This window comes from Protopterus annectens, chromosome 8.part0 (assembly GCF_019279795.1).
Source record: "Protopterus annectens isolate FY-2018-M chromosome 8.part0, PAN1.0, whole genome shotgun sequence".
In the NCBI taxonomy this organism is placed as follows: Eukaryota; Metazoa; Chordata; order Ceratodontiformes; family Protopteridae; genus Protopterus; species Protopterus annectens.
In genome coordinates, this window is record NC_056741.1 from 258,526,425 (window position 1) to 258,539,044 (window position 12,620).

The 12,620-nt window shown below is 37.9% G+C and overlaps 1 protein-coding gene across 2 annotated transcripts in view; it reads left to right on the plus strand.

Moving 5' to 3' along the window:
• Positions 1–12,620, plus strand: part of DENND4B (DENN domain containing 4B) — a 2,518,380-nt gene that overhangs the window by 544,261 nt on the left and 1,961,499 nt on the right. For both annotated transcript variants that reach the window (XM_044079736.1, XM_044079737.1), the window contains one exon: positions 8,070–8,128. In XM_044079736.1, the coding sequence (XP_043935671.1) occupies positions 8,070–8,128 (59 nt within the window). The remainder of the gene's footprint in view (positions 1–8,069; positions 8,129–12,620) is intronic.

Consider the following 12,620-nt stretch of genomic DNA (forward strand, 5'->3'; position numbering starts at 1 on the left):
TGCTGGAGTTTTCATTTTGTTTTTACTGATTGGTTTTTCAGTGACCTTCTCAATCATTGTTTCAGCTTGTTGTTTGGGATATTTTTGCAGTGACCCTAATGATAATGGACATCAGCTGGGTATAACAGTCCTGTGTTTCTAATGCTTTGTCAAATACTCTGCTTGTGTTGGGGGGAACTGCACACCTTGTCTTGAGCTCAGAAGGGAAGAACAGTTTTCATCCAGTCTGGGACTTCAATGAGTTTAGCATTCCTATCCATTCTATCGGGTATGAGCAGTGACCTTTCCGCATGAATTAAAAATGTGGGAGAATTGCATTCTTTATAGTGTTTATGCATTTGCATGTTGGCTAAGTATGGGATCCACTGGGCATGCCAGGCATATTTTTGTATAGTGTCCACTTGAAATTTGTCCAGCCATTATGCATCGGCATCTCCTCTGGTACAAATTGTTACCATTTGGCTTTTTCCTTCTGTATGCAGTCTTTCAGTGGTGTTATCATAGTGACTGAGACTTTCTTTGCTGTACCTGAAGAGCTAGTTCATCATAGTCCTGTTCAGAGATGCTGTGGATGTTTTTGTGGCTGCAGCTCAGCGAGGAGTTGACCATCATTTGGGAGACTATGTACAACCTGGCATGTGTACTTTCAGGTTTGTTTTTTCTTGTAACAGGTGAATGAGTTCCAGAAAATGGACCAACTTAAAAATATTTTTTTGCCCTGGGGGGGAGGGTAGGACCACACAGCTGCCAGAGAGATAAGTTTTACAGATAGATCGATGCCTGATTTGTCTTCGTGCTAATCTCTTTTTCCCTTCCTTCTACTTACTGTTTTTCACAAGCTTGAGTAATCATCGCAAACGATAATTTTATAGGTTCATAGCTTAGTTACTGGGCATATGGTCCAAGAGGAGTCTAATCAGATTTCCCAATTGCCCCAGTACATGCAGGGGTGGTGATTTTTGTTTTTTAAAAAACATGAAATTCCATTTTGATGAGATGAAAACTGGGAATTATGTACCAGTGATTTTTAAATGTAATTTCTGGTCATTACAGTTTTTTTTTTTTTTTTTTTACTTTATCTGTATCTTATAACTTTAATCTGTATCTTTCTGGCTATATTGGCAATATTATATATAATACATCTTGTAGTGAATTGGTTCTGTGGCCTGCATTGCCAAATTCTGTGAAAATGCTATGATTTTTCAATTAAACAAATTTAGAAGACAGCAAGAACTCCAAACCGATCCACGTTTGTACCATGAAACCAAGAGAAAGTTTATTAATGTAAACCGCTTTTCATCCCGCTGATAGCGGGACGTCTTCAGGCAACCACTCTACATTGAACTACTGTTTAAAACAGATATTGTAAAAAAGCATATACTCCCAACCACCAATCAACAGCCTAGAAAAATAATTAATTAATCAATCAGCATTCTTTTAAAACAGTATCAATTAAAGCAGGTATTAATTTACCATGAAATACCCAACAGTGCAACATGCAGTATTATCTAGAAAGCAAACCTGCTGCTGCCACCCAAACTGAAGTAAAATGATGTGAAATGGCAACACCTATCCAGACTTATTAGCCAAATGGAAAAAAAATAAATATTGAAACCAGCTTCAACTATATGAAACTGATAATTGAGTTCTTTAAGCCGCAAGAGGATGAAACAGCTCAGCTATTAGATACCAAACAAAAATAACTTGAATTAATAGAACTCTCAGACAATGACTTGGTGAGATTGGGAGAGCTACAAGACAAGGTAGAGGTTTATGATACCAAATTGAAAAATGTTAAAAGTGCGAAATTAGCAAGAGACTTTAATGACCTCAGGAAGGGTAAATTGTTTGAATGGCCAAGGGAACAGAAAGGCTTATTCTCAGCAACAGACAGACAAAAACAGACATCTACAGCAAGGGAACAACCTTCTGAACCGATTAATGAAGTAAGGCAAACAACTGGAGTAATAGTGGAGGCTGGAGCGTATGACAACAGAATCATGAACAGTAATAAGAAACAGCCAGAAGGAATGAATGTGTTCAGGAATTAGATGAAGGGATTACAGAAGTTCCAGATCCTGAAACACACATGCATCTAAGAGATGAGGTATCTCTTAATAATGTTACTGAATCTACAGTATCTAATCTATCAGAACAAAGTAATGGAACAAGGCCTAAGGAAGTAGCAGTGCATTTACTTTCACAACATCCACTCCCTTTTTTATTACAAGGGAAGAATGCACGACAGTCATGCTCAATAAGCAGAGAGAGGAAAAAGAGAAAAGTATAAAGACGGAAACTGTAGATTCGCTGGTATTAAATATATCTGGACTTGAACTGAGTAGGAATGAAATCAACATTTTAAGGAGAGGATTAAGTTTTATACCCTCCTTACGATTACTCTTGAGTGAATTCATGACAGACATAAGGTGTTTTGGAAGGAATCTGACACTAAGGAATATTTTTGGCAATACTGAGACACAAGAACATGAAAATAAAATCATACTCAAAAGACCCAGCACCTTTGTTCCATTAAGCCATCCCACTATAGATGTTTTCATGCAGCTTTGTGAAAAAGAGGTAGAACAATATAGATTGAAAGAAAAAGGACAACATTTCTATAATCTAAATTATTAAGAAAGACTAGCATTGAATTAACTTCTACAAAGGAGGGACATAGTGGTGAAAGCAGCAGACTAAGGAGGAGCTGAAATTGTGATGGATTCAGTAAGATATGACAAGATGAAGGAAATGCTAAGTGATATAGCAATCTATCAACAAATATCAAAGAAGGATGTCAATAAAATAATAGTGAATGTGAATGATGGCATCTATGAAAAGCTAATGAATAGAACTATCAGGAAAGAATTGTATGATTATTTTTACACACAGCATCTGAAGATACCCAACATCAATGGATTACCCAAGGTCCACAAAAATTTGATGGATCCACCTTTAAGGCCAGTTGTCAATGGAGAAGGACAGGTGACTGAACCCATTTCTATATATGTGGAAGAAGAATTGAGATTACTACCACATGCAAGAACAGTTGTGAAAGATTCTGAAGATTTTTTTAAATGTCTTTATGAAAGCACAACAATGAGGAAAACCTATGAAGGTACCATAATGGCAACTCTGGATGTTAATAGCCTCTTTACATCAGTACCAAACGAATGTGGAATAGAAGCAGTTAGACAATTTGGACTTAAATATAAGATCAATGATAATATAAACTTGAAATGTAGTCTTCTAGATGAAATACTGTGTAACAATATCTTCGTGTATGGGAATGAATATTATTGGCAGAAATCTGGAGTGGCCATGGGAACCCCATGCGCCAACAGTTATGTCAACATAGTGTTGGCACAGTGGGAGGAAAAATGGTGCTCAGATACCCTCAATAGTTGGAAATAAACATAGTTGTATATAAACGTTTTGTTGATGACATCTTTATTTTATGGGAAGGCGATGAACACTCTCTCAGAAGTTTTGAGTCTTTCCTGGGTAACACCACATCTTTTTTAAGATTTGAATTGAATTTTTCTGATACTACTATCAATTTCCTTGATATCCAACTGACATTGGATCATGTATATGGGATAGATATGTCTATGCACAGGAAGACAACATGGCGTAATCACATGCTCCATAGGACCAGTAAGCATCAAAGCATATTTTTAAAAATATAGGGGAGAATCAAGTGAAACGTACATCAAAATTATGCACTAAAGATGAAGCTTTTGAAACAGCCTTCTATGTGGGGAAAACAAATAGAATGTTCAAGGAGCGTATCCTTGAGACACTGTCAGTACATTACAAATCAAGTAAATACGAATGCTCTATATGGTCATATTAAAGTTAATGGAGACCACACTTTTAAATTTATGGTCGTAAGCAGGCTAGTAGAAACAATACAAGGAGGGGATCTGGCCATCTATACCAAAACTGAGGAAACAGAATGGATTATGAACCTTAGACCAGAAACCTGGATTAAATTAAATTGAAAGTAAGGGCTCTAAAGAAATAATGCACATGCATTAATCCTGTGTTATTTCACTTCAAAAACTCCACAAGCATTTAGCTAACACTAAGTAAATAGAACATGCACTCTGAATGAGAGGTGTGTCCATACACCAAAACTTTATTGGTTGATTGAATGAATGAGCTGCAGGAAGCTCTTTTTAAATGAAAGGTAGCTGCTCTTTTCTTTAGGATTTGATAAAGGTTTAACAACCGAAAGCGCTTATCCAGAGAGCAGCAGCAGGATTACATTTTATTTTGTTAATAAAGGAACTGATTTTAACAATTTCAATCATTTTACTTCAGCTTGGGTGGCAGCAGCAGGTTTGCTTTCTACATTTACTTGGTTTTCACGCATACTGCCTTTGGTGGTGAGCTCAGTGAATCTTTTTGTTTCTGTTGTACAATATTATCTAAACTCTACAGTACCTAAACTAAATGCATGACAATATACTTGATTTACTTTAAAGGTTTATATATATATATATATATATATATATATATATATATATATATATATATATATATATATATATATATTAATCACAAAACCTTAAGTGTTTAAAGTTTAAAAATCACTACTCTAATGTATGTCCTTAGATAAAATATTAATAATAATAATACGTATAACTTTTATTCTAAAAATTCATGATTACATTACTTAGATTATACAGAATAAGAACTTGAAACAAAAGACTTGTAATGTCTATGGGAGAAAAACCTACTCCACATATTTGTCCTATGGGTCATGTTCCAAATACTATCGCAAGAGGCTTTTTAACTTCAAAATACCCCCAATAGAATACACCTCACTCAGGCCAGGATGGTAACAATCCCTGGTACGCAACTGCCAGGCTAGTTCCGATTTCTCCAAGAGTATTCATCGATTCCACACATGGAGGGTATAGAGTGTGTCAGACTCTTATTGCGTGGGTTAGGAGCTCTTAGAACTGAAATTTGTTTGTTGGAAGAGTTGTTGGATATTATTTTGTCCAACAACTTTATAAATTTTAATAAGTTTTCTTTACAAAAAGTTGGTGTGGCAATGGGCTCCCCCTGTGGAGCTAGCTTTTCAAATCTAGTAATGGCATACTGGGAAAATGAATATGTGAATAAGGTTCCACAAATTGCAAGTCAGATTAGATTTTATACACTGTTCTTGGACGACATCTTTATGCTTATAGATGGGAATGAAGATGATGCTTGTAAATTGGTGTAATATTTTTTTTAATACAACCTGTGTTTTTAAATTTACGCATACGTTCAGCACAGATATAATAGCTTATCTTGATGTCGATTTGAGGAAGGATTTCATCAATAATTGTTACACAGCCAGAATTTTTAGAAAGGAAACCTATTCAAATGCCTTTCCTCATTTTAGCAGTTGTCATCCCTTATCCCAGAAGTGATCTGTGGTTAAGGGCCATCTGGTGAGGGCAACATGAATGGTTTCCCAGGATATGGAATTTCTTCTGGAATGTGACAAACTAGGGGAAATGTTCTTCAAAAGAGGTTACCTTGAACCACTTGTGAAAGATCTAATGAATGAGGTTAAAGAGAAGAGGTTGTGGGTTTTAGCAACCTATTTTGGCAATAGAACACTGTTATATGAAGGACAAGGTGCTAATTTAGAATGTTGTAATAATGAAAAGAATCTAGTAAATGTACCTAGTTTTATTACAGTATTTAGTATGGATGCCTATTGTATAATGGACATAATTAAAAAGAATTGGGACTTAAGTCCGATCATAGCCTAGTTAGTAAATTTTATAACCCACCTAAAGTGGTGTTTAAACGAGGGAGGAACTTAAAACAATTATTGCAAGCCACCAAAGGAGAAATGGGTAATTTTGGCAACAAGAAGGGTATGTATAAATGTGTTGTGTTCCTATTGCCCTTACATCGACATAAGTCAGAGTTTTTCCATTAATGGGGTTAACTTCAAGTCTAAGTAAAGATTCAATTGCAATTCGAAGGGAGTGGTTTATTTGGCCCAATGTCAAGCATGCCCAGCCCTTTATATCGGTAAAACCGATAGGAAATTCAAAGAGAGGGTATATGAACACTTTTTTATAACATCCGGAAAAATAAGCAAGAAAATGCATTGGCTAGGCACATTGGTGAGTGCCCAAACCACTAATTTAAATTTAGAGCAATTGATTGTATTCTGCCTGACATAAGAGGGGGGCCAAATTCCCTACTCTTGGAGAAATCGGAACTAGTCTGGCAGTTGCGTACCAGGGATTGTTACCATACTGGCCTGAATGAGGTGTATTCTATTGGGTGTATTTTGAAGTTAAAAAGCCTCTTGCGATAGTATTTGGAACCTGACCCATATGACAAAGATGTGGAGTAGGTTTTTCTCCCATAGACGTTATAAGTCTTTTGTTTCAAGTTCTTATTCTGTATAATATAAGTAATGTAATCATGAATTTTTACAATAAGTTATAAGTATTCTTACTATTATTAATATTATTATTAATATTATTAATATTGTAACTAAGGACATACATTAGAGTAGTGATTTTTAAACTTTAACTTTTAAGGTTTTGTTATTAACATGAGATTTTTATATTTATAAATATATATATATATATATATATATATATATATATATATATATATGGGTCTATATGACTTGGTCGACTTTTCAAATGGTCGACTGTTTATTTGGTCGACAGTTCATTTGATCGACAAGCATTTGCCCCCTACCCCAATGTTGTGCGACCCTGGAGTTGATATATATAGTTAGGGGCGAAGCCCCCCACCTAAAATGCTTGTCGATCAAATGAACTGTTGACCAAATAAACAGTCGACCATTTGAACTGTCGACCAAGTCATATAGACCCATATATATATATATATATATATATATATATATATATATATATATATATATACCTTTAAAGTAAATTAAGTATATTTCCATGCATTTAGGCTAGGTATTGTAGAGTTTAGATAATATTGTATGTTGCACTGTTGGGTATTTTGTGGTAAATTAATACCTGCTTTAATTGATACTGTTTTAAAAGAATGCTGATTGATTAATTAATTATTGTTCTAGGCTGTTGATTGGTGGTTGGGAGTATATGCTTTTTTTTTTTTTTTTTTTTTACAATATCTGTTTTAAGCAGTAGTTCATTGTAGAGTGGATGTCTGAAGAAGTCCCACTATCAACTGGACGAAAAGTGCTTTACATTAATAAACTTTCTTTTGGTTTCATGGTACCAACGTGGATCGTTTGGAGTTCTTGCTCCCTTCTTAATTTGTTTAGCTTGTCCATTGTCAATTTGAGTTGATGGTTCTTCGATTCTCAGACTGTCAAAAATGTGATTTACTAGTATTTGTCTTGGAAAAAAAATCTGCGTCCCATCTCAATAATTGACTTGCCCAGAGTTTCATATTAAGCATATGTAAGACTGAGGTAATCGACCCCTGGAGTATGAGAAGCACACTGTTTGCAAGTCATTGTACCAAATAAGTTATCTCATCCGTAAATTTTCTTTAAACTTCTCTTTTATCTTTCCTGCCAAATTCCTACCTTTGTTTTAAATTAATCTTCCTGCAAGTGTTAAAACACAGAGCTAAACCAGATAAAAACTCCCTTCATGTTGTAGGGACTTGATCACATCTTGAATGGCTGTGACATATTGCCATTCCTTCTGTAATGCCAGCTTTATGCAGCTACATCTTTGTAAACCTGTGAATTATTGTGCTAAGAAGTAGTTTGTAAGTTATAGTGGGTAAAGATGCACACGAAAAGAAAAAAATACAGTAAGTATGCTCATTCTTCTGTGATGTGCTCTTATGTACTTTTTTCCTCTGTCAGTTAATAACTCTGTTGACAGCTGAGGCAGGCATCCTCTGGATGAAGGATGTTGACCAGGATTTTGCTTTTATGTTTGCATCGCTTTGTACTGTCAATTTTTTTTAAACTGTACTATGGCTTGAACAAAATTGAAAAATGTTTGCTTCTCGTTTACTATAATAGTTTGTTTTGGTCTGAGGGTTCAAGTAAAGGTACTAAAGCAAAACTATCTCATTTTTAGATGTCTCCATACGATAACATCTTTCTTTGTCAACCAGTCTCTTCTCCACTTCCTCTCAGGTAAGTCAGGTGAAGTGTTGTGTTCTAAAGTGATTGTTTTTTTTTTTAAATTTCCCAGTCACTTGGAGATGCTTTATCTGCAACATTCCTAAAGGGTGTAGCCTTCTTTCAGGATCTGCCTTGGGTTCACAAATTTTATGTAGACACAAAAACAGCCTTTAATGAAAGTCACTTCTAGTGCATGGATAGTATGTGACAACTTGCAGCACTTGTTCTATGATGTAACACTTCAGTATTGAATGTTTTGTGCAAAATTATGAAAATTGTCAGTGTGCTGTATTTTTAAGTTGCAGCACTTTAAAATGTTATTTCATTGTTCCATCACTGAGCTATAATTGAAGCCTTTAAAGTGGAAAGGGTTATGTCACTTGAGTGCTTGCACACACACTCCACTTGTAGTGGTGTTAACAGTGCTAGCAATGCTTTTGAATGTTTAGGTGATCACCTTGTTTGCTCTAGCATAGACTAGATCCAGGCCTGCTGAATCTAGCTTTGTTTATATGCTTGTTGTTTGTTTGCTTGTTATTTCCCTGGAAGCTAATTCCACCTATCAGCAACTTCTGTGGATCACTAGTGATATCTGCATTGCTTACTGTACTTATTTCCTTGTTTCACTTGAAAGAAAGTTACTGTTCTCAAGTTACCTGGCACTTGCTCACTAAAGCAATTATATAAGTCAGCACTAAAAATTAAAAGCACTACACTCTCACTCCCACTGGCCCTTGTTTTCAATTAAGGAATTCCCAATATTATTCTAGCATGTCCAAAGGTCAGTTGTCAATCTTCTCTCCGGTCCAGCTGGTGAATCTGGGAATCTTGAGGCAATGTTATAACTGCCTCATGTACACAGACAACCCTCTCCTCCTCCCACATAACACAAATACTAGAGATGCTGCTATTTAGCCAAACTGGAGGCTGAGCTCTCTCAACTCAGGACTGGCAAGACCAGACAGGAGGAGAAGGCAACTACACACACCACAAAACCAGCCTCACATAATGCTACCACTCCACTGAATCAAACACATAAACACACAAAGACATACTGGAGGCTCTGAGTAAAATTTACCTAAACAGCAGAGGCCTCCAAAGCAGACACCCAAACAACTGCTACCTCAAGACACCCCACAAGCAACACATAAACCACAAAAGCAGTGTGCAAAGCAGTCACAGCCCTTAAGGCCAAATACAACACCAAACATACTTGTCATAGGTGACTCCATAGTCAGACACACTGACGTCCCACTCACCAGGCTGAACAAGGAGAGGGTCACAGTAAGCTGCCTATCGGGGGCTAGAATCCGCCACATAACACAAGCACTCGGGTCACTCCACGGCAAGTACAAATATGACACAGTCATTGTCCATGCTGGTGTGGACTACATGAAAAGAGACATAACCCTGAGCAGTATCCTTCCTTCACCAAGAATGATGCCATAATATAGAGACAAGATGATCAGCTTTAACAATTGGCTTAATGTCTGGTGTCATTCAACCTGGGATGACATTGCTTGACAAGCGAGCTGCTTAAGGGGGGCGGCTTGCACTGTCACCCCTGGGATTCCGGATATTGGCTAAGGCTGGGAAGAAACTGAGGGTAATTCAATCAATGCCAGTCTAAAAAATCAAAATGCACGCACTCGAGGCCCTTCTCAGTATGGAGAACATCGATGTCTGTGCTGTAACTGAAACCTGGTTCAAGGGCTCCTGAAGCACCCGGCACTATTAGGTTTTCCATATTCATAAAGGATACCACACCTCCCAGTGTGGTGGCAACGCATCTAAGCTCGAAACCATCCAGGTGGCCTTCCTGAAGACACTGGAGGATATAAATGTATCTCCAAACACCATCATATTGGGTGACTTCAACTACCCGAATATAGACTGGGAACATTACTCAAGCCCTAACTTTCTAGCCCACGGTTCCTGGAGTTCATAAATTCAAATGCCATGGAACAAGAAAATATACTAGATCTCATTGTCACAAACATGGGGACAAACAAACTTCACACTACTCAAGACTGGTGTGGTATCCTTGAACACCTCCAGGACTGCATGGATCAGGCAATCCCAAATAAAACCAAGACTCTTTAGTCTGGTGGACCCCAGCCATTAACAAACTTTACAATAAGAGGAGAAAGCTATTACATGATAGAACAAAATCCATAAAAGAAGTCACCCCTGATCATTATTAGTAAAAATAAGGAATTTTGAGAGAAAAATTGCCATGGATTCAAAGGACAATCATAAGGGCTTTTTCAGCTATGTTAGGAACCTGTCACTGAACCCACAGACATTGCCAACATACTGGCAGACAGGTTCAGTGCATACTTCACCCCCCTCCTCCCCCCTAAAACTGAGATAACTATCCCAGCCCAGGGTAGCCTCCGGGACATCTCCACAGCATCAATGGGACGATGGTGTCCCCGGCTGTGTAACAAGTCTAGTCTGCAAAGCTATGGAGGGAGGATCAGGGAAGATCTCATTTTTGAACTTAGGGGACTTGCAGACATTGGACACAACCCCAGTGATGGGGAAAGGCAGTCCATACAGACACGGATATCCCTTCAGAAGGACCACGGAAACAGATAGCTGGTGCCAGAACCATGGCCTGAAGTTAAATGCCAAAAACTACATATGGCAATCCACCAAAGCACAGAAGAGGTTATCAGGGACCTGGGGACCCACACTCACATTGCTAGTGGTAAAGAAAAGACCTTACACATTGCCACCTGATCATGAAGGATACATCCAGATCTAGTGAGTCATTGTTCCCCCTACTCTTCTTATCAGAGACCAATGATGAGTACAATGCCCCCATCGGGATGTATCTCACCCGACATCAGGGATAAAAAAGCTGTATGCTGCTGCCAGATTGAAAACTCAGCTCTATTTGCTCACATGTGCTGACATGTACAAGGCCATCCATGTCCGGATTATTGGACATTGCTCACCCTCAAAAATCCAAATCCACCAAAACCTATGCTGTGAAAAAAAAATCCCGGTCCATGTGAGCAGCACCCTCGCTGACTCTGTTCAAGAGAAATCTAGACCTGTGATCTCTGTGTCACTGCTGGGACAGAGCAAAACAAACTAATGGGCACAGTATTTTGTGAACCTAGAGAAGATGTGGAAGTTTTTGTTCAACGTATTTGAGGTGGGGGTAGGGGACATAGGCCAGGTATCACTAATGTGACCTGGAAGGTGGTGTTTTTTGTTATTTGCTTGTCTTTAGACGTCTCACTTTGCATTTGTGAGATGGTAAGAGAATACACTTTGACACTGCTGTATTCCTAAATGAACTAAAAGCAGTTGACTGGTCAAAACTAAAAAAAATCTACCATTAGAAGAGGCTATAGCTCACTTTAACACTAAATTCCTAAGTATCCCTGATTCCCAAGCTGCAGCACGTACAATAAAATCTAGATCAAACACATCACCATAGTTCACAAAAGATACCAAATGTAAAATCAAAACTAGAAACAGAGCCTGGGCCAGCTGGAGAACAACTAAAGCCCCACTTGACCATCTAAAATATCGTCAACTCAGGAATGATGCAAAAAAATCTATTTTACTAGATAAAAAAAAAGCTTGAACGAAAATCTACAAAAACACCAAAACAACCCTCAAATGTTCTGGGCAGGCTTAAATCAACTACTTCATCCAGGTCATTCTACCACCCGAACCCTGGCTAACCACACCCATAATTCCCCAAAGACCATAGCTGACGCTTATAACTTTTTCACTGAAACAATCCAATCTGTAGCAAATCAACTAACCCCGACTAACTTAAACCACACCCCTCATCTACCCACTAATCACCTCCAATTTAGCTTCCAACCAATATCCACTAGTTTTATCAAAACACTTATAAAAAAAAATTAAAACCTACCACCCTCGCTGCTGACCTCCTCCCTGCAGAGTACCTACAAATAGCTGCAGATGCCATTGCATATCCCATATCTATCCTTATCAACAGAACATGATCCGAAAGCGCTATCCCCTCCCTCTGGAAAATATCCCACATCATCCCACTCCATAAAAGTGGTAGTTCTGCAGACATATCTAACTATATAGACCCATTGCCATTCTTTCCCCACTAGCCAAAATAATGGAGAAATGTGTACACAAGCAACTAATGCAATACCTTTCACAGAATAGCTTACTATCCAGCTCCCAGCATGGTTTCAGGCCATACCACAGCACTACCTCAACCCTCCTTTCCTTTACTAATGCCATAAACCAAAATAGGAATGACAATAGGCTATCCTCCACCCTCTTTCTTGACCTATCAAACGCCTTTGACATGGTCAACCGTGAACTTCTCATTCTTTCTCTAAAATCTGTTTTCCTCAATAAGCACGCAATCCAGTGGTTCCAGTCCTACCTGACTGGTAGACAACAGGCGGTACTGTGGCAGGGCAAACTCTCCAGCTAGCTACCTCTCACACTTGGTGTCCCTCAAGGCTCCATACTAGGTCCACTTACTCTTCTC